The following is a 22863-nucleotide window of genomic DNA, read 5'->3' as shown; positions in this document are numbered from 1 at the left end:
GCTATTGCAGGTTGGAGCACATATGAAACCACTAATCATGTTTTTTGCAAGTTCTTTTTACATGGTTTTAATGCGCTTGAAAAATGAACCTGAATGTTTAAACACTTGTCTTTGAATGCATATTGCTAAAATGAACTTGAATGTTTAAACATTTTTCCTTTGAATGAATGTTGCTCAAACATAATTTTGAATATCATGGATTAAAAACAACCTTTCTTGGAATGCATGCTTAAAACAAACAAACTCAATCTTGAATGCAAAGGATCAATGAAACAATACAATATCTCACACTTCAATTTTTGGGCATAAAAAGAATCTACATTCTAGAAACTTCCTAAATTATAAAAACCAAATAAAGACGCTCTAAGTGAGTTTGTAGTTGGACTCACCCTCTTTAATCACCCATCAATTTAACCATTGGTTGCAATCTCAGCGCCATCTATGGGGATGGGTCCACCTAAGAGGGTGTTAAATGCTCCACAAAGATCAAAGTTCACTTGTGTTTTTATTAGTTTTTCTAACTTAGAAAATTCCTTGAATGCACATTAGGCTCGCTAACACTTCATTTGGGCATTAAAATTTGAACAAATCTTGACGTGGAGGGCCTCCGGGCGCGCGCTTAAAATCGAGTTTCACACATCTTTGTTTTGGGCTTAAAATAAACTCATACTCAATCTTGAATGCCTTAAAGAAAATCAATCGGAACTTGACGTGGAGGGCCTCCAGGCGCGCGAGTTTGCTTTTTGTTGACCCTAACTCTTCTTCTTGCTTGCATTCTTCGATCCATTTTACTTTTGTTGGCGCATTTCAAGTTGGAATTGAACATTTGCATCTTAAACATGAGTGCTTGCAAAGTCTAGAGCAGAAAACATAAGCGTCAGTTGGAAAAGAATTATGCCTTTTAGCCCAAGATCATCCAAGTCTTCTCTCCCCTTGTCGTCTTTCGAGGCCATCTTGGGTGCATAAGATTAGGATCCAAAATCTTGTTTAAATTTTTAGGAGGCTTGCTTGGGGATTTCATCGCCCCTTGGGACGACCTCAACTCCAGCGTTCCGGCGGAGTATAAGAATCGGGAGGTGAATCGAAAGACACCTCTCTTGGGATCAAGATTTTGTCACTCGAGCTAAGCCTCAAGGAACTTTATACCTTTGAGAAGTGAAAAAGGAGAAGTGGGTTACCGCTCCTCTCGGCTGTGTGACATCTTTTTGGTTTCATCTACGGATTTGAGTCTTATGTACCTTGGGTATATCGAGGACTCCCTAGCTAAACCAACTGTCAGCCTTGCAGACAACCATCTAGGATGTTAATGTGTTTAAAGTGACTGATCGAAACATTTGTAGAATATATACACTCCTTGGCGCAAGTATCACATTCTGAGAATCACAAACTTCTATCTGGTTGTTCTTATCTATTGCTTGATTTTTTTTATTTTGTTGAATAAATGTTTGCCAAACTTGGTCGATCCTAGCTTAGGGCACACTTACCGTAGTCACTGCCTGTTCCAGAAGTCGAACGAGTCAAAGCAAAACAACCGAGATCTCTCAAAGCCAAGCAGATTCAAGAATTTATGTCGGAACAACCCAAACCCAAACAGAAGTTTCACAAAGTCAAACTCAAGCCATCTCAAGCATACCAAGAACTTTCAGCCAAGAGAAAGGAAATAACACCAAGCCCTCGAATTGCCAAACTCCACAAAGCAGAAGACAAAGCCCTTCAAGAAGCCTGGTTAGATCGCACTATCAAATTTAGCCAACATCCAAGAGTTAACCCTGCTTATGCCTTACCAACTAGGCATGATTTCTATGATTAGACCCCTTTGTTTCTCCACATCTTGCCTAAGCTGCACTTCAGAGTCATCTTTGTAGGAAAGCCAACCATTCTAGGTCATCCCCTTAAGCATTTTAGCTCATCCATCTCATTTAGAACCAAACCATCCAACCAACAATCCAAAAACTTCACATCCAAGCCTTCAAAATTGTTGTCACTTTACCAAAAGTTTGCCATTCCTAACATCTTCCAAATCCACCAATCTCACCAAGGTTACCCCTTTGACAGAGCTTTGTTTAGGGTAATCTAGCTTTGTCACTTGTTATCCCTCATCACCTTGAGCTAAAGGTTGGGATCCACAAGTGGTCAATCTCGTGTTCTTCCCAAAGGATCATCAGTCTATCCTTAAGTTGACACAATCACCACCAAGCTTGCACATAGGAAAGCAGACCTTTCATGCTTTGGCAACATATCTTTGAAGTTAGAATCCCCAACCCAATCCTCCTTAGGTTTTGTCATATAGCTTTGCCTCAACTTAGGAAATCTTCTGCATAGAAAAGCCTTCCCCTTTTGCATCCACCAGCATTGTTGCATCTCATCCCTAGGAGCATTTTTCATGCCACTCGTCACTCGCTTAGCCAAGAAGAAGGAAACAATGGAGCCCTATCATTTGGATCAAACAGCATCGCTCCCCTTGAGCACTCAACCATCCTCCAGCCTAGAGAACGCTATACCATCACCTACTGACATTGAAGCTTTTATGAACCAACCAGGAAATGCAGTATTGGTGAATGCCATTATAGACAAGAACAAAGAAACGATCATGGCTAACTTTCGAAGGGACAATATAGGAGCCTTCGACTTTGGAAGACCTCCTCCGTTATCAGATCCATCTCACCCGTTGCTTGGGCAGCTGACACCACCCATCAGCTCTTATGATCCAAATTATCCTCAATATGTGCCAAAAGAAGAGCCTCAAGCCAATCCTTTTGATCCAACAGACCCAAACATACCATCCTCCACCCAAGTTGAAATCTCCATTCCACAAGCCAACCCAGCCACCACCACTCCACCCTTGGTTCATACCTCTCCACTCCAAACTATCTTTGCCCAAAACACCTCACCATTCACTCCCTTCACTATTGTTGCTGCTGCTCTCCAACCCAGCCTTCCAAATCCACCCATCTCCCAAGTCAGTGCTAGCATCTTTGGCCAACCTCAGCAATATACAATAGGAATGCCAACTATGGGGCCAAGTAATCAACCTTTCATCACCCCCAACTTGTTCACCACAGCCCAAAGCACAATTCTGTCATTTCCATTAGGTCCTTGGAGCTCAGTACCATCAGCCACAAATCCACAAGCTACTACTCTCACTCCACAAAGCTATCAAACCCCACAAGCTACCACCAATGTTCTGCTAAGCTCTCAAGTGACCCAAGCTCCTGCCACCACTCTACCAAGCTTTCAGATCCAGCCACCAAGCTATCAAACCCCATCAATTCCATTCCCAAGCTTTCAATTCCCGCCACCTCCACCACCAACTAATCCATTACCTCCTATTACCAACTACTTTTCAATGCCACTTCTAGGAGGTAATCCACCACCTCAGCCAACCACCAATTATTTGCAGATACCATTCCAAATGGGGGCGCAACCCACATATATTGGTCAAACTTCTCAAATCCAAAGTCAAGTTCCACAAGCTCCCCGATCCTTTCCCCAAGCTTCACAACCATCTTATACCTTACCTCCACAAAGCAATCCATTTATCCCACAGCTAGCTTATGTTCCTCAATCCCAACCTCAAATCCCATATCAACAGCAAGCCTCGCAGCACATGCAGCAATATGTGCCACCTCCACCTCCACCTCCACCTCAGCAACCTGTCATCCACCATGCAACTACCCAAAGAATTTACAATCCCTATCAGCAAATCCCTCACAGCCATCCATATTCAGTGGCCCCACCTAGCACATACCTACCTCAAGGCACTCCTACATTGAGGGCACCCCAGCCATCACCTATCAATTCAGAATGGGAACAAATGAAGACAGCTCTGAAAGCCATCCAAGAAGGGAATGATCCGAAGACATTCAAGTTTGAGACTGTGTGTCCTTATCCATTTGATAGAGCCATTACTATGACTCCATTCCCCAAGCATTTTGAAATACCTAAATTTGACAAATTTAGAGGAAAAGGAGACCCAGTCACCCACATCAAAGAATTTTACATGCACTGCCAAGAAGTGGCATACAGTGACGTCTTCCTCTTACGCCTCTTTCCCAAAAGCTTGGCCGGGCCAGCTCTTGAATGGTTTTATAGAATCCCATATGGCACAATTAAAAACTTCGCTGAATTGTCTGAGGCATTTGTAGCCCAATATGCCCATCCTGTTGAAACAGAGTTATCAATAGTTGACCTTGTCCACACTAAGCAAAAAGGTGGAGAAAGCCTTGCCGAATACCTGCAAAGATGGCAAACCCTTACCACCCGCATATCCTGCACCTTGCCAGAGCGCCATGTGGTGAAAATGTTTATTGATAATGCCCATCCCAGCTTGGCTCACCACATGACCATGAACTATTTGCAGACCTATAAAGATATCAAAGAGAAAGGAATGATCCTAGAGCAAGGACTCATTAAAGACGATGTGGTCAAGATTTACAAGGAGGCCAACCAAAATCAATCACATTCCAATGACAAGTCTAGGTATTGGAACAAAAACAAGCACATTGCAACAGATGGGGTTACTGATACGAGACATGTGAATATTGTTGGGCCTTCCCAAAATCAGCCCAACCCACCATATCAACCAAACAACCAACAAGCTATCAACTACCAACAACAAAATCACCAAAGCTATCAAAGCCACAATCCAAGACCCAACTTCCAAGGATCTAGCAATCAAGCTAATGCCATCAATGTAGCTGCAGGGCAAAAACCCAGATTCCAACCTGCACCTAGAAACTATACACCCCTTGGTGAGCCATTGGATGTCATTTTTGAGAAATTAGTCAAGGCAAACCTCATCAAATTTCCTCCTACCCAGCAAATTGACCCAAGCCAATCCAAAGCTGCATGGTACAAAGACAATGAGTACTGCAAATTTCATAGGGTAAAAGGTCACACCACCCTCAGATGCATGAAACTAAAAGATTATGTGCAGGACCTCATTGATCAGAAAGAAATCATAGTCGGAGCACAAACCTCTCCCAATGCAGGCTTGCAGCTCTATCAAAATGCGTTTCCTCCTCACAATAACCAAAATCCTGGAAAAGCACCTATCCAAAACAACAACAACACGAACAACCGCCAGCCAAACCAACAGCATGGGAAGAACAATGACCACACTTCATCCAATATAGACTATGGTAGCCTTATAAGTTGTATATCCGAGAAAGAGCCTTCTGTCAATGTTATCAATATTTGAGGACCAGACAATGAGTGTGCAGTCACCACTCGAAGAGCACGATTTAACATCGCAGGCCCACCAGTTCCATCAGCTCCATCAAAAAGCCGGTACAATATCTTGGAACACCTTGGGAACATGCCAGCCCAAATCTCCATTTTAGACCTTCTCCGCACTAGTCCTGTGTACAAAGACATCCTTGACAGTGCTCTCATAGAATCCCGTGTCCCTTCTGATATCAAAGCTACTAATTTTCGTAATCTTGTTGGACACCTTTCATCCTCATGTGCCCTATCTTTCAAACCCACCGACATACCCGTGGTTGAGCCAGATCACACCCTTTCGCTTCGCATAGCCATCATGGTATCCAATTTTGCCATGAAAAGAGTAATGATAGATAATGGATCAGCCTTGAATATTTGCACCCTAAAATTCATAAAACAAGCTAGGTATACTGAGGCAGATATCATCAGTGAGGTTATCACCATCAAAGCTTATGACAACTTGGAAAGAACCACAGAAGGAACTATTTTGCTGCCAATCAAGGTTGGGCCGGTCATCCAAGAGACAGTTTGCCATGTTATTGATCTAAACCTACCATTTAACATCCTCCTCGATCGCCCATGGATTCATGCCATGAAAGCCGTTCCATCCACTTACCATCAGTGCATCAAATTTTCGCATCAAGACACTGAGGTAACCATCCATGCCGATCCAGAACCCTTTGCTTACTGCAATGCGATTGAAGCTTCATATACAAACCATTGCCCTGGAATTGATATCGGCACAGCCATCGCCAGTTCATCCCACACTTGTAATGACCTAAAAACCATCCTCGCCTCCACCCTATCTACCATGAAGATCAATAACAAAGGCTGTGGAGAGTATAGTCTGTCAAATGCATTTGCTGTCGAGGCACTCCCACTTGATCCACACGCCCATGGACGACCGACATATCACAAAGCTAAGGAGATTCCACCTCCTCGATACAAACAGTTTGGTCCAACAACCTTTGTATCCTCGAAAATCCCTCTTCATGAGGAGCTCACTCCAGATATCAACAATTGGTTACATAAGGATGCGCCTCTAAGAAATCAAGCACGCCTTGATCACTTCAGCCAGAAGTATCCCCAAGAACATAAGCTCATCACTAACAAATGGAACTATCAAGGTGGTGGTCTAGGACCAGAAGAAAGAGGCATGTGCCCCATCGACGCACACTAGTGAGAATCGAAGTCAGGTTTTGGCTTTGGCATACCCACAACTGGGGGCACCAATGAGAACGGTCACGCTTTTTCGAACATTCACCGCGACCTTGTTGAAATCGAAGACATTCCTGAGGAAGTTGAAAAGAGAGCCTACGACGATATCCTAGACCAAATCTTCCTCGGAGACTCTGTTCTCCAAAAACTATCCATCCACCTCATTGACCTACCACTCGCCTATCCACAACTCATAGATTGGGACCAACCAAGCGTCATACACATTGATGAGTTCACATCAGAGGAAGCGCTTCTGAGATTCATGGGAGCCGAAACTCCTCACAAGAAAACAAAGTCAGATTCTGCCTATATCTATAAGCTAGATCCCAAGGGGTATTTTGGAGAAAATCCCCAACCTAGTTCCGATACACCCAAAACTGGAACTAGGGTGAATCCGAGACTAGCTAAGGCAGCGAAGAAAGCCCCTCAGCAAGAAAATCCAGAGTCACAAGTAGAACATGAGGATTTAGCATTGCCTCCTCAAGATAATCGACCAGAGGTGTCTTCTATTCTAATTGAGGATACTAGAGAAGTCAACATCGGTTCTTCAGAGATCCCCAGACTTGTTAACATTGCTGCATCCCTATCACAAGACCAAGTTGACCTCCTCTTTGAGGTCTTAAGAGAGAATATTGGCCGATTTGCATGGTCATATCAGGACATGCCAGGACTTGATCCAAAGCTTGTAGTTCATCATCTTGCAGTCGATCCAAAGCTCAAGCCCGTCAGACAAAAGCTTAGAAAAATGCACCCCAAGGTGGCATTACTGGTCAAAGCTGAATTAGAAAAAATGTTAGCTGCTAAGGTTATCCGACCTATCGACTACTCAGAGTGGATCTCCACCATGGTCCCTGACTGATTTCAGAGATCTTAACAAAGCTTGTCCAAAGGATGATTTTCCCTTGCCCAACATAGATATGATTGTAGATCTTACAGCTGGACATGAAATTTTGTCCCTCATGGATGGATTTTCCGAGTATAATCAAATCAAGATCGCAGAAGAGGATCAGCATAAGACAGCATTCAGTACCCCTTGGGGAACCTTTTGCTACAACATGATGCCTTTTGGCCTAAAGAATGTTGGGGCTACCTATCAAAGAGCTATGGCAGCCATTTTCCATGATCTTATCCATAGCATTTTGGAGGATTATGTGGATGATATCTTGGTCAAATCTCATACCTTCATGGATCATCTTGCTGACCTGGAAAAAGTCTTTGATAGGTTAGCCAAATATCATCTCATGTTGAATCCCAAGAAGTGTGTCTTTGGGGTCACATCTGGCAAGCTTCTAGGCTTTATAGTTTCTAAACGAGGTATAGAGATTGACCCCAAGAAGGTCAAGGCTATCTTAGACATGCCTCCTCCCCAGACATTGCGACAGCTTCGCTCTCTTCAGGGAAAGCTTCAATCCGTTCGGCGCTTCATCTCCCAGCTTGCAGATAAGTGTACACCATTTACACATTTACTGAAGAAGGATGAAAACTTCAAGTGGGATCCTTTATGTCAGCGCAGCTTCGACCAGCTCAAGCAATATCTCACCAATCCCCCTATCTTGGTTCCACCAGTTCCTGGTCCTCCCCTGATTTTGTACATATCAGCAACGCCTATTGCTCTAGGGGCACTTCTAGCACAACTTGATGACAACGACAGAGAAAGAGCCATCTACTATATCAGTAGAACCCTAGTTGGTTATGAACTCAATTATACTCCTATGGAAAAAGCTTGTTTGGCAATTGTTTTCTTAACTCAAAAGCTTCGCCACTACATGCTAAGTCATACCATCCAACTAGTCTCCAAGATTGACCCTCTCAAGTATATGCTCTCCAGAACAACACTTACAGGCCATTTGGCCAAATGGGTTATGCTCCTTAGCGAATTTGACATCCAGTATGTGGACAGAAAGGCAATCAAAGGGCAAGCTATAGCAGATCACCTAGCTGATGCACCTCTAATAGATGCATATCCTTTGATCACAGAATTTCCAGATGAGCATATCTGTCTAATAAAAGAACAGCCCCCGTGGAAACTTTATTTTGATGGCTCATACACATCTCATGGATCAGGGGCAGGAATATTGTTGGTTACACCTCAGGGAGATTACATTCCAAAAGCCTTCAAGCTACAATTCCCTAGCACCAACAATATAGCAGAATATGAAGCTCTCGTAGCAGGATTAAAGATAGCTGCAGAATGGAACATCCCTGAGTTACAAATCTTTGGCGATTCTCAGCTCATCATCAAGCAAGTCCTAAATAAATATCAAACCAAAGATGAAAAGCTATTACCCTACAAAGAGCTAGTTGATCAGCTAGCCCAGCATTTTACAAAGCTTCAGTTTACACAAGTGCCTCGAATGCAGAACAAAGCAGCAGACGCTATGGCTACTATCGGCTCGCTCTTGGAAATTCCCCAAGCAGCTACACAGTATGAGTTTTTAGTCGAGTAGCTCCTCACCCCCGCCTATGCGAATGAGGATTCAAACCGTGTTTGTATCGTGGTTGGTCCCCAATCCCCTCGGTGCCATGAGATTCACGCTTACCTTAACGATGGTATCATATCCCCTCACCTCACATGTACCCAACGCCAAAACCTCGTCCGAAAATCATCCCGCTATGTTATCATAGCCAATACCCTATATCGTCGGGGTTATCACAATACTCTCTCTCGATGTTTAGATGAAAATGAGGCTGCGATGGCATTAAAAGAAGTACACTCCGGACTTTGCGATGCCCACACAAGTGGTATTGTCCTAGCACGACAAATCCTTAGAGCAGGCTACTATTGGCCTACCATTGAAGAAGACTCCTGTGACTTTGTCAGAATGTGTCTCCCATGTCAGCAGCATGCAAATCCTGTGCACGCTCCAGCACAGGATCTACAGCCTATTGCACCACCTTGGCCTTTCGCTTGTTGGGGCCTTGATCTAGTTGGAACCATCACACCTCTCTCATCTAATGGACATAAATGAATAATAACAGCTACAGACTATTTCACTAAATGGGTGGAAGCAGTCCCCCTAGTCTCAGCTACAAGACTTCAGGTCTCCAAATTCATCTTGTACCACATTGTTTGCCGCTTCGGCATCCCATCCACCATCTTCACTGACCACGAAGGTAACTTTGAAAATCTCAACATGGAAGAATTAAGCACTTCCCTCCGCATACATCACCGCTTTTCTAGCCCGTATTTCCCACAAAGTAATGGCCAAGCAGAGGCAACTAACAAAACCCTCCTCAAAATCTTAAAGAAAGTTGTCAATGATTCCGGCCGCGATTGGCACCTACAAATAAATCCAGCTCTATGGGCCTATCGAACCTCCTTCCATACATCCACAAGAACAACTCCATACTCCTTAGTCTATGGTGCCGAAGCGGTACTACCCATAGAGGTTGAACTTCCCTCATTGCGCATATCTTTGCGAGGGCAAATATCAGATGAAGAATACAGAGTAGCTCGGCTCACCCAGCTAGATCTTTTAGACGAGAAGCGACAACAAGCTTATGATTATCTCACAGTCTATCAAACTCGTCTCAAAAAGAATTTCAACAAGAAAGTGCTTCCACAACACTTTCAGCCAGGTGACATGGTCCTCAAAGAAAACTTGAAAGTCCAAGCCGATCGAGAAAAGAAAGGCAAGTTTGAACCTACCTGGCTTGGTCCCTATGTTGTCATTGCCTCCTTTGGCTCCGGAGCCTATCAACTATCTACACCAGAAGGAGAACTCTTGAATGATCCTACTAACATCATTCATCTCAAGAAGTTCTATGCTTGAAGATCCTTGGTATACCCAGCTTTTGAAAAATACAAAAAAATAGTAAAGAGAAATAAGCATCCAATGGTGAAAACTTGGCAATTCAAGCGCCTTGGATAGGTACCTTGGTGAAAACCTGGTAATTCAGGCGCCTTGTGTACTAAGACTAATCCATTATCTATCACTATCCTATCCCTCATCCACCCATCATTTCATAAAAACACCTGCTTGTTCCCTTGGTGTTCCAACTAAATATCCAAAATCTAATGAAGCTTGTAAATACCTCCTGTACAGCTTGTAAAATCTTGTACCTCAGCTTGTAAATCTTGTACCAAAGCTTGTATTATACCTTGTAAATCTTGTACCATACCTTGTATATCCGAATCTTGTCCAAATCTTGTACCATATTCCAACTTGTAAATAATCTTGTATCCTAGCTTGTATCCTATCACATGCACACAAAAAACCCCATTTTCACTTAAGCTTTTCGCAAACCATCTACCTATCCACCTATCAACTATTATAAATACCCCACCCTTCACAAACATTTCCATCTCACAAAAACCAAAACATGAACAAACTTGCACATGTGTAACATATTTTGGTCTATCAGCTTGTACATCCTCTTTAGCTTAGTACCATTGTATCTATCCAGCTTTCGTGTTAGTTCGTCCTTGATCAGCATCTTGCACACATCGCACAACCCTTGGTTAGCTATTCCAATGTATCCTTTAGCTAGATCTCTTGTCACCAAAGTGTTATCCTTCTTAGTTCAGCTTGCCAGACGCATCACTCATCCACATCCATCAGCATAGGTGCTCTCTGATAAATCCTTGCAAGATATAGCTTTCCTCATGTCTGATCTTGGTCCATTAGTACTTCGTCCTACCCATCTCGTTGGCAAACAGCTCTCTTTTGGATTTTCACTTTCTTTTGATTTGGAATCTTCCTTTTTGGGTCTTGAAGTATCTTTTCCAAGCAATCTTTTGTTCCCTCCTCAAGGTTGCCACGATCTTCCATATCATGGTATACTGCAAATGGGGCAATCTGAGCGTTAGGTCTTGATCATGTCTTTTGCTTGTTTTCTTTTCTGCTTGTGGGTTACCCAGTGTCGTTTCCACGCTGCTTCCTCTGGGATTCATGTGTGATACTGGGGCAATCCTTCCGTGTTTGTTTTAAGTCAGTTCGTAGGTCCTCTGGACGGTTGGTGAAAAGGCCTTGATGTTCTTGGTAACCTTGGCAATTAACCAACAGTCCTATAGCAAATCTAGTGCTCAACTACATGGTGGTACTTCTCTTTGAAGTATCCCCCCCGCTCAAAAAAGCTTCAATGGGTTCCCTTCATCTCCATTATCCCCCATCCATCTCCAGCATCTGTCACTCCTCCCCCAGCTTATGCATCAGTATCTCTTTGAATCACTCCTCACGCTTAGCTTTAGGGATCCACAATCCTAGTCTTAGGGATCCAGCAATCAAATCAATCCACCAAGCCTCATCTTTCGAGATCCACAATCCTAGTCTTAGGGATCTCCAAAAACCATCTTCCATCAATCCGACTCTTTGAAATCCTGTTGCATCAGCTTTATCATTCCATCATCCATCTCCCTACCATGGATTCCTTTTATAGCGCTCCACTCCTCCATCCTCCTCCCAATCCTGGAAAGTCTTAAGCTTGCTTTACTATTGTGCCTCTAATTCTACTTTATCATTCTCCTGTAGTGAGAGTTTGAGCTAATTCAGCCCCTCCTCTTTGCCAATCTGTCTCTGCTCGTCTCGATTTCTTGTACTTTTCAAGAAGTCGTCGAGCCTCTTTTCTCTTTTCGCCGCCTTCTTGAGGGGGCATCATCTAAGTCTAGTCTCTCCTCTTCTTATCCGAGACTGGGGCAACCTTGTTGCTAAAATATCTTCCTCATGTCGTCTTCACTCGAACTTCTTTGAAATAGTGTTGTTTCAACACTATGTCAAAGAGGGGCAAAATATAGACACCTAAATTCGATTACACCGCTTTAGTAATCCTATTTAGTTATCTCTAAAGGCATCATTAATTAAATTCCTATTTAATTAATCCTTTGCCATCCCCTAGCTGATTAATTTAATTAATCATCTATAGTCCAAAATTGATAAATCAAATAATCTATCATTTATCAATTAAATCCTTTTCTCCTATCTAATTCCAAAAATCCTCATTTATTAAATAAATCTATTTGATAAATAAAATCTTCAAATCTAAAAACCCCTAACCTATCCCTAATCCTCCATTTAGCCTAATCCACCCCATCCACCCATACTAACCTAGCTTAGCCACTAACTCACCCAACCTCATTAATGTCATCTACTTGCTCATCTGTAACATCCTTAATCTAATCCTAAACCCAAGCCTAATCCACCTCCTAATGTTGTCACATTCCCTAAACAAGTTTAAGACTTTTCTAAACCAAATCAAAGTCCCCTCTCCAAAATATCCCAACCACCAAGCCATGAGTGCTCTTACAAACCATAAAAGACTCTTACAAGCCCACTCATGACTATTACATCCCTCTTCCATACTCAATCTCCCCCATCATGCCTTTAACCAACCCCTTATCCTACCCTCTCACACTCATCCTCCTTGTGACAAGTGTCACCTTCCCATTGGTGCTAAACAAGCACAATCCATGTGCTCCCCTTTGAGTGCATCTTAGCCCTCTTTAACCATCTCTCCATCCTTGCATCTTAGCCATCCATCCCTCTACCCCTTGGCCTATAAATTGAATCCCCTCCCAAGCCATTTCATCACAATCCTTGAGCTAAAGTTACCATGCTATTTTGAGAACCAAAGTCATCAATCTTAACCTTATAATGCCAAATTGAGAGCTCACAAGGCTACCAATTTGCCATTACCCATCTCCACCATCCACATCAAAGGACACATCTACAAAATCAAGGAAGCATGTAGTGTTTTCTCTTTTGAGGTTTGCATTTCTTGTTTGCTTTCTTTGTCTAAGCTTATATGTGAATTTAGTTTTAGTTTGTGAATGTTTCTCTTATTGTTAATGTTCTTTGCACACTAAATCTTGTTCTCAGCCCAATTTGAATATGAATATTGTTGGGCCTTCCCAAAATCAGCCCAACCCACCCTATCAAGGATCATGATTTGGAGGGGCTTGTAATGACATTCGAAGAAGTGTAGAAAGCTAATGTCAAGACAGAAACTTCTATGTCTTTTGAGTCATCTTATGAGGCACATAGCAGCAGTACCTTTAATGATATTGTGTGCAAAGTCAATAGCACACATGACGTTGCTTATTATATAGTGCACAATGATGATTCAGCTTTAAATCATATTGCACTGTTTGATTCAGAGAGCTTGCATGGTAGCCATGAACTTCAGAGACATCATTTGGTTGGTAACTTAAGGTTAATGACATAATGACTGCCACAGCCATAGAAAATTTTGATGTGGCTCATCTATGGTTGGAGCACTCTTGTGATAGATGAGCACTATGATGGTAGTCTTTCCCTTACAAAGTTTTATACACTTTGAGACCCCGTCAGAAAAATGAAACAGAATCATTTACAGTTATTGGCTAACAGACTATCATTTCGAGTGGAGTTGCCTTTGTTATGATGCATTGAGTGGAAAGGAAGAGGAGGTAGATGAGCTCACCCATTAGTTGGGAGTGACTATGGTTGCTTTGGAAATAGCACAATTGGCCCTTTGAAAATCTCAGTCACAGATTGAGGAGCTTACCATGGAGTTGAGTTTGGCAAAGTCTTCACCAGCTATAGACAAGTATAATCTTCTACAGTTATAGTTGGTGATGACCTTATAGGTTATGGTGGTGGATGTGTTGAGGATGTGGCTACAACCATCACAGATTTGGATGCAAGTTTTAGTTGGGATGAGCATTTTGGGTGAGAGCAGTACAGAGCCAATGGTTGCATCAGGTTCTCCCGAGGTCAGTTTTATGACAGATGATGCAAGTCGGATTACTGATAGCTCTTGTGTGGCAGTGGCGGATCCTCCAGAGAGTTGTGTGTTACATAGAAGACTTGCAAAGTGTCGTCTGGTTGGGAGTATGGCTCTCATGTTGATGTGTTTCCCTCTCCTAGAAGCAAATCTATTACTTCAACTCATGCAGCTGATGGGGATATTACAGCTTATCATGTCACCAAGTCAAAGTGATTAGTTGAGGGTTGTAGAAGAACAAGTTGATCCTACCTCATATTGTTTTTACTGCACAGATTTGTTAATTGAGTTCCTACTTGAGAGACAGGAGTTTCGGGAATTACCATTCCAGTCACCAAGGCTACTTTCATCTGAGGTTCACAAGGCATTCAGCATTTGGTGGGGGCAATTGTAGATACTCTGACTACAATGCGTCCTCACAGAGATTTTGTAGTTGGGTTTTGCCAAGAGGGTCACCAAAGGCCCTGTCCAATCAACTGTTTGAAGGCAGAGATCGGGTTCATCTTCTGATTCCAGAGTAGTCAGAGGTGAGCCATTGATAGAGATTGGAGCCTTTTACTGTGACTGCACAGTGAGGAGTACTCATCATATTTCTTTTGATCCCCGTGTCGAGGACTAAATGGTGCATCAGTGTGGATTGGCTCCAAGATTATACCATACTCTGTGGGATGGGTATTCACCATCTTCAATAAATAGAATCAGTAGCTGCAAGTTGGTGGTGGACTTCTTGCAAGGCCAACACATCCAAGGCAGTTTAGCAGAGGTTGGGTTTCACATCCATGGGGGACTTATAGAGTGTATCGTGTGATTTGGTGTAGCAGATGATTCCAGATATTCTTACCTCCTAATGATGGATGTGAGCTTCATTCATTCTGGGATCCAGGTGATGGTAGGTTTAAAACTATTGGTTGGATGGGTCCCGTTGGATTGCTTCACCATTGTCCACATGGTGACATTGTGACAAGATTAGTGCTAGGCTTCTATTCAAGATTTACGATCTAGACATATTTTGTTGGACACTTTATGGTGTGTAGTAGGATCTTTTCTGTGCATTAAGGTTCCACTCTAGGTTAAAGGTTCCACTCTAGGTTAACTGGGGAGTATTGCACTGTGTACATACTGTGGGTTACAGGCAATTTCACTTTCAATCTTCATGTACATGATTTGTTTCAGGTGCACGCTTTCAGTACGCAATGCGCATAGATTGAACAAATGATTTATTGTTCATTTTTGTTGAGTTGTGGTTATGTTGGTGCTATAGCAATTGTGTTTCAGTGTGGGACATTTCAGTCTTCCTTTGAACTTCCAGTGTAGTGGAGTTTCTTTGTAGATGTGATTGCTAGGGGGCAAGCAATCTCAGGGAGGGCAGACTATTGTGTCCCATTTTTTGTGAGCATCAAAGTTTATCTAGTTTAGCCTTCATTGGCCCTTGTAGGCTAAGTCTAGCAAATAGAGGGTCTCAATTGAACAAACTAGAGGCTATTTTCCCACTCCAAAGGTCAGGGATGTTCAGGTTCGCTCTTCATTTGAGTCAGATTGGCATACTTACTATTTATGGTAAATTACTGTTTCAAGAAAGCCAAGATTACTATTCTGAGCAGGGAACATGAACAGTTGGCAGTAGCATGGAGTTGTGGGGTCATCGGCAGAGCTTATAGTTTGGGACTTACTATTTATAGTAAGTCAAATTATGGCCAATGTTATTTTTAGCAAGGCACCTTGGCATCTGAGTCAGGCAGTAAGCACCTAGGTTTGGAACAAGTTCTTCGAAGAATTTAATTAACTACTATAGTCATTATTGATCATTATCTAAATTCTATTTAATTAATGATTAAACATTAAGTTTATATTATAAAGTGTTCAAGTGCATTTAATGTTTAATTAATTATAGAGACATGGTGCTTATATTTAGAAGGAAATACATGGCAACAAAAGCAAATATTTTGAACTGCCTAAGTTATGTTTTAAGTTATGAAAAGTGTGACCAAGAAGCCTCCAGTTGGCCTGCATTCGATTTTTATATATGTATTTAATGCAAGGATAAAATCATTCTATTGAGCATTTGTTATTTGACGATTTTGGTGTTGAGTTATGCCTAGCGTTTGAGCAATTGGAAGTTGGAAGGATTGAGAATTCTTCTAAGACTTTGCACTTTCAATTGGTTGTTCTCTAACAATGAAATGTATCAGCGAAGTCTCATCCAGAGGTTATGATTGTGCTAACGTTGTGATCAAATTGGGATGAGGATTTCCGCATTCATTCCAGAGAGGGATTGCAAGTTGGGGATTGATTTGGTGAATGCAGATAGAAGCTGTACGAGGGCAGCGTTTGGAATTAAAGGCTTTCATTGCCATGGTTAGAGGGACAACATTACTGTTTTATGCCTGCGTTTTTTGTCTTAGATGCCTGTGTTTGGTTCTTTGGTGGCTGCAATTGATTGTATGAGGCACTGTTTGTGTGTGCAAGACTGCAATAAGGTGATGCCAGGTACATTTTGACATCAGAGGGCCTTCTTTTATCATTCCCAAGATTCAACAAGTAGTGGAATAGTCTACAGTAGCAGCAGTAACAATAAATGAGGTGACAAATTTGTGTATGCTGGCATTCCAGGTTCTCACAATTGTTGATTAATTTCACTTCTCAAATTCCAATAACTGCTGTTTTATGCAATCAGATTTCATATTGAATAAATTGGGATGTTTGGATTAGGAAAATAAAAGTTTATTTCATGCATTGTTATATGTTTTGTAATTGCAAAATCATTCAGATACAAACAAAACAAATATATATATACACACACATACACATATACATATACATATACATACATACATATATATAGACACACACACACACACACATATATATATTCAGAAATCAGAATTTAAGGATTGCATGCCAAACATTTGATGAAATGTCAAAATATCAAAATTGAGTCTTCTGGGGTACAACCAACAGGATTCTTCCATAAAAAGCACTGGCATTTCTCAATTATTCAGCAGAGTGTTTAATTACAACAAAATGCAATATGAAATACAAAATCACCATTAGGTAACGTAACTACTAATATATGCTGACATATACCTATGACCACAAATTTGACTGCTGCAACAAATTATCAAGACAATGAAACACTAAAATCACTTAGAACCGATACTAGAGAACATATCCACTAGAGTACTAATCTTGCAGATGATAAGGATCCTTCAAACAGGCTCTAAGCATGCTGAATGCACTGAATTAACTGATTTTTCTGTTCAAATATATACATTGCAGCACTATTAAAAGCCCAAACCAGCATATAACATCATCAAGAAACCTTAAAACATAGCAAAGTACACTTCCAACCAACTGAAAGCATCAGTATTAAACCAAGGCAGCTCCAACCAGTCAAAAACACAAAGAACAAGAGGAAATTTCATGCCTAGCTCATACACCCCAATCAGTGGTGGTACAGCCTGTTCTTGGCTCATACAGTCTGCAACAAGAGACAATGTTATTCCCAAATAAGAGATTCAATCAAACGGGAGGGACCTGGTCATTTGAATAGTTTCAAGTTGTTTGGGTGGGCATTTGAATACAGAATCTTCAACCACGAGTTGCAAAAGATCAACAGACATCATATAGAACTTTATCAAATAATCTCCATCTTCTTCACTCCAAGAGAAATTACTAGTTGCCAGTTCGGGTTTGGGTTCAAATATGGGTTTCAAGAACCGGGTTGCCAGTACGAGAAAATTTTGAAATGGTATTTGGGTTTGTTTTGGTTCGTTAGTACAAAAATATGTAAAATATACATACATATATCAATATAGATCTATCTATCTTTATATATAGATAGATAGATAGGGAGTCCCCAAATAGATTTAAAATTAAATTATATAATTAAATAATCTAATGAATGCGTTATTTATTAAAATTAAATAATACAATATTTAATAAATTAAAATAATCATAAATAAACAGATATTAAATTAAAACAATATTAAAAGCATCATAGTTGCACTTTTACCATCATTAAATGCCTAATTCTCTTACAACTTCTATATAGATTTAAAACAAAAATAATAAATTAACATTCATATAATATTATGACCCTTTATTACTATGACGGTAAATAAACCCAATGCAGGAGGTGATAAATCCTGCATGGCCCAATGATTAATGGTTGATAAATGCTAGATGACACAGCGATTAACAGCCCAGTGCACAAGATGTGGTGATTGCCCAATGCAGGAGAAGGAACATGAGAAGGGAGGCATTTTTCCCAAGCGTGCAGGGAAAGGGCATTTTTCACAAGCATTGGGCAATCATCACAGACAGTGGCAAACTGCAAATCAAACCAACATGGTACCCAGACCCGGTTTGAACCCAACCTTGGTTCAGCCATAAAATAACTAAACCCGGTAACATAGTCATAACTCAATTCAACACGCATCATAATCTTTGTTACTAGCATTCAACACAAAAAGCTCTTCAGAACAGCACAACTGACCATCTAGGTTTTTCATCCCCAAAACTAATATTTTCAATAGGGTTTTTGTCCTTAAGAATATAAGAGATGAATGCAAGTTCTCGCAAATGCAGAAGCAAATCATGTTTAACCTCAACAATGAGCTCTCAACCTCCTTTTATAACATTCTTAAAGAAATATAATAATAAGGTAGACCAATAGACTCCCCCCAGGCCAGCAGAAAGTGATCGATCCACTTTTCATATTATCCTCGGTGCTTGATGTAGGGGCATCCTAAGTGTAAGAGATATCTTGCATCACCCAAAAACTTTTTCTTACACATTTTGTTTGTTTGCTTGCAAATTTACAATAACGTTCCAGGTGTCACATGATCACCACAACTTGTGGTTCTTATTGCAAAGGCATATCAAAGTTCTAGACTTGGGCACAAGCTTAATAGAGATCATTATTTCAGCCATGCAACAACTGTGAGAGATTTATTGAAAAACTTGTTTACATTTCTGCATTCACTGGTCCTACGGTGGTTTGTGATATGAACTGCATCAAGCCCCAATGCATATTCTTTACCACATATATTTTGACAGTTCCCAATACATGCTACCAAGATCCATGTTTCATGTGACATTCAGCTTTGTACTACCTTGCAACCAACATAGAACAATCCTAAGGCTAAAGGCTCATTACATAAGAATCACTCATGACCAGTAGAAGTCAATTAATGACCGATGAAGAATTTAATGTTAATTACAAATGTTTGATGGCAGAACAAATGGTTTGTATTGCAATATCAAATGTTTCTCTAATTCAAACTTCCCACGCATTAGTGCCAATGTATCATTGAAAGCCAAGGCCCCATGTTGTAAGCTATTGCAGCAAACTCTAATGTATTTCATAACTATGATTCAATAAAGATCAATTATGTTATTTTCTATTTCATCAGAGTTTTATTGTGTGTGTGTGTGTGTATTTGGCGGTGTGGGGGACAATATATCAAGAAAGTTTAAAATTGTAGGAGGCCATGCGATCTTTGGCATATAAAGGTCCATTTCCTTTTGTTTATTTTCACAGACGAATTTTGCACTGCAAGCAAGCAAAAAATGTGCACCTTTCCCCAGGAAACTGGATTGAATATGTCATTTTAGGAGGACTGTTGCAAGTGGCAGAAGTGTAGAACTCTGCAAGCCAAAAAAGTAACATAGTGATACTGTAACAGATTTTCTTCTTTTTGTATTAATACCAGTACGAATCTACTTGGTCAAATAAAGTGGGGGCAGGGGCCGTGAGCACAGAATGCTAAAAATGAACCTTACTTCCTTTAATATCCAGTATTTGAAGCACTACGAGAATGTAGCTGCAGCTATTATAAAAAATAATATTGTCTATCTAACATGATACGGCTATAAAGTAGACTCAAAAAGAGATGTGCTGCACATAAACCGCAAGATAAGGCTTCCTAAGTACTCATCATTTGTTAGCATAAGAAATAATCAAACACAAGGAAGTGAGAATCATTGAGTCTAAAGCTAGGCGTGCTAAGGGTGCTCTGTTTTGAATAAGTGAAGATGAGTTTTCAACAGCCAGACTCAACAATTAGAAATAGTAGCTCAACTGCTCTTACAACTGTCGGGTTTGCTGAAAATAATTCTCCTTCGTCCTGAAAACATATTTGTCAAACAATATTGGCAATAGATAGAATACATCATTAGATACATCCTCTAATTCTTGAGCAGTATTTTTTGTTGACAAGAATGGACAGTCCAAAGGCAATCAAATCATTCATCTTTCACTCCACTTCTAGCATGGGTTTCAAAAACAATTCCTTTCACTCCAGTTCTAATTTAGGCAACATCAGTAAATCCTAAAATATACAATTAGGATGACGAAAGCAAAACAGGTTATTTTTTTCCTCCAGTTCTGAAACGTACAAGTAGGGCGTGGAAGAATACCTAAGTTATGCAGATTGGGACTCCAGAGGAAGGGAAAGCTCTTGAGGCTGGGGGCGTGCATTACTGCGTGGAGGCAAAGGGAGTGCAAGAAAGGCCTTGGTCTTGCTGATGGGTCGGCACTTCTGGAGCTGAACCTTATCCCCCACCTTGAAAGTGTTGTCTGGATCATGCGCCTGCAAGTGCTTCTTCACCCTAATTCTCTTCTTGTATTTCGGATGCACTGCCAGCCTGAACACCTTCACTCGAACCGTCTTATCACTTGCTGCACACACGACCTCTCCCTGTATAATTTTCCGAGCAACTACTGGCATTGCCACTGCTATGCTCTTCCTTGTTTTGATAATAGGGAAATTTGGTGGGGAAAGGGTGGAGCCCTTGAAGAATGAACAGGAGCTCTGCCCGATACTTAAGCTTGAGCCCCGTGTTGTGTAGGTGTTTGGAAATTTGATGCCCATTCCCACCAACGACATTGCCATAGTGGAAGCTGGAGGAAACCAGAAAAAATGGTAAGCAGCAACCTTATGCACAACTTATATCCTTATCCTCCCACTCTGGAAAGTGTTTTTCAGACCATATAATAGGTAAGTCCGTTCTTTCGAAAATATTTATCAATTGCAATTATTTATTAGCAAAACACGTGTGCAATCGGTGAGTCTAGTAGATGTGGAGGGTCAAATGAGTTAAGAAAATTTATATAAAATGGAGAAGAATAGTAATATTATAATTTGTAATTTATAATTTGACTCAAAAATCATACAGTTAAATCTAATAGCAATATCACAATTTGACTTGCTCTGGAAATTATCTCATACTTATCAAGTAATTTATAAGTTTAATTTTTATAGTAATATTATATTTTGATTTGTTGTGATATTTATTAATTTCTAATATTTTTTTGATGAATAGTCCTATTCTGTTAAAAAATATACTTCGAATACAATTCACAAAAAAAGGGTCGGAGGATACAAGATCACCCCGTGAGAGAGTTCAAATGGCCTAAGCCGGAACTAAACACACGGCATCAGCAGGAAAAAGCAACTATTCATCCAAAAAAAAAAAACATATATAGCAACCTCAGGCTGCCAAAGCAGTGGCAGCCAAGGGAGGAGGATCATCTTTGTCATTGAAACCCCAATCACTTCTGGGATTGGGGGGCGAGCTGGGCACAGACCAGCCATCATCAAGAGCAACAGCAGCAGGGGGATCAGTGGCAGCCTCCGCATCTTTGACCTCAGGCGGTGAAGGAGAAATCGCCAACGCCAGGTGGGGCCATTTTCCAGCATTATCTCAACGAGCGCCAAGAGGAGGAGGTGGGGACCAGCCAGAGCCACCACGGGGTGGGGAGGCAGAGAGGTGCCTCCAGCTACCAGCCCCACCACTGGGAGAGCGGTGGCAGGAGGCCTGCGAGCGTGGAGTGTGTGAGTGGCGGCCTGAGGAGTGGCGCTACTGCCTATGGCCACAAGGCGTCGAGGTATCTGTCGAGGCATCTGGAGGTACTTGAGCCACAGTGCAAGGGGCATTGCCCCAGTGGTTGAGCAGCTCCTATAGGTAAGCAACTTTGTTAGCTTGCACCTATATCTGCATAATAACATTGTTACAAATACAAGCTTTAGTGTTCATTGCAATGTTAACATCCAAAAAGTTGTGTGTGAATAAAACAACATTTCTATCTTTCCACAGAGTAAACAAAATTTCCATCCTGAATGTATGCCAGATTTGGGAGTACTTTTTGGGAATTCTGGGGGAATCACCCAGCCAGATCATGTGCCATGAAAATGGTTCGGGCCTAAAGGGCTTGAAAAAATCATGAATCCAGTGCCAGTAATTCTGCGCACATTTACAAAACCAGAAAATATGCAGAAAGGACTCAGGCTGACCACAGAAGGGGCATCTGGGATCAGGAACCCCTATGTGCTTGAGCCGAGGCCCCAGGGGAAGACCTTGGAAGGCAAGGCACCAAGCAAAGTGGGTGATCTTGGGCTTAGTAATAGTGCACCAGATGGTATCGAAGTGCTTTCACCATTGAGAAAGCGAAGATTGCAAATGCCATCTCTTATTGAGCATGTCTACCATCGGAAGATGGGGCGAAAGCCATCAGTATCCCTTATTGGGCTTGTAGTTGGCAAAAGGAATATCAGGATACCACTTCCAGTCATGCCACCAAGGATGACCAAACTAAATTCCAACCTTGTGCGCCACATGTACAAGGATGGAGGAAAGCAATAGGTCAAAAGTCTATCAATCTGCACGGACAAGGCAATACTGAACCCGCATGTCTTCCCAGGTCTTGAAACTCATAGT

General features: G+C 41.3%; 1 protein-coding gene across 1 annotated transcript in view; it reads right to left on the bottom strand.

Moving 5' to 3' along the window:
- Positions 1–21110, bottom strand: part of RPS17 (ribosomal protein S17) — a 50206-nt gene extending 29096 nt beyond the window's left edge. The window contains exon 1 of the mRNA XM_089827435.1: positions 20563–21110. Coding sequence (XP_089683561.1) covers positions 20568–21038 — 471 coding nt within the window. The 5' untranslated portion in view covers positions 21039–21110 and the 3' untranslated portion in view covers positions 20563–20567. The remainder of the gene's footprint in view (positions 1–20562) is intronic.
- Positions 21111–22863: the final 1753 nt, after the last annotated feature.

This window comes from Cupressus sempervirens, chromosome 4 (genome assembly GCF_028749045.1).
Source record: "Cupressus sempervirens isolate cs-2001-9-10 chromosome 4, ASM2874904v1, whole genome shotgun sequence".
Taxonomy (NCBI): domain Eukaryota; kingdom Viridiplantae; phylum Streptophyta; class Pinopsida; order Cupressales; family Cupressaceae; genus Cupressus; species Cupressus sempervirens.
Note: the sequence above shows the minus strand (reverse complement) of the source record. Positions and strands in the feature narration are given on the sequence as shown.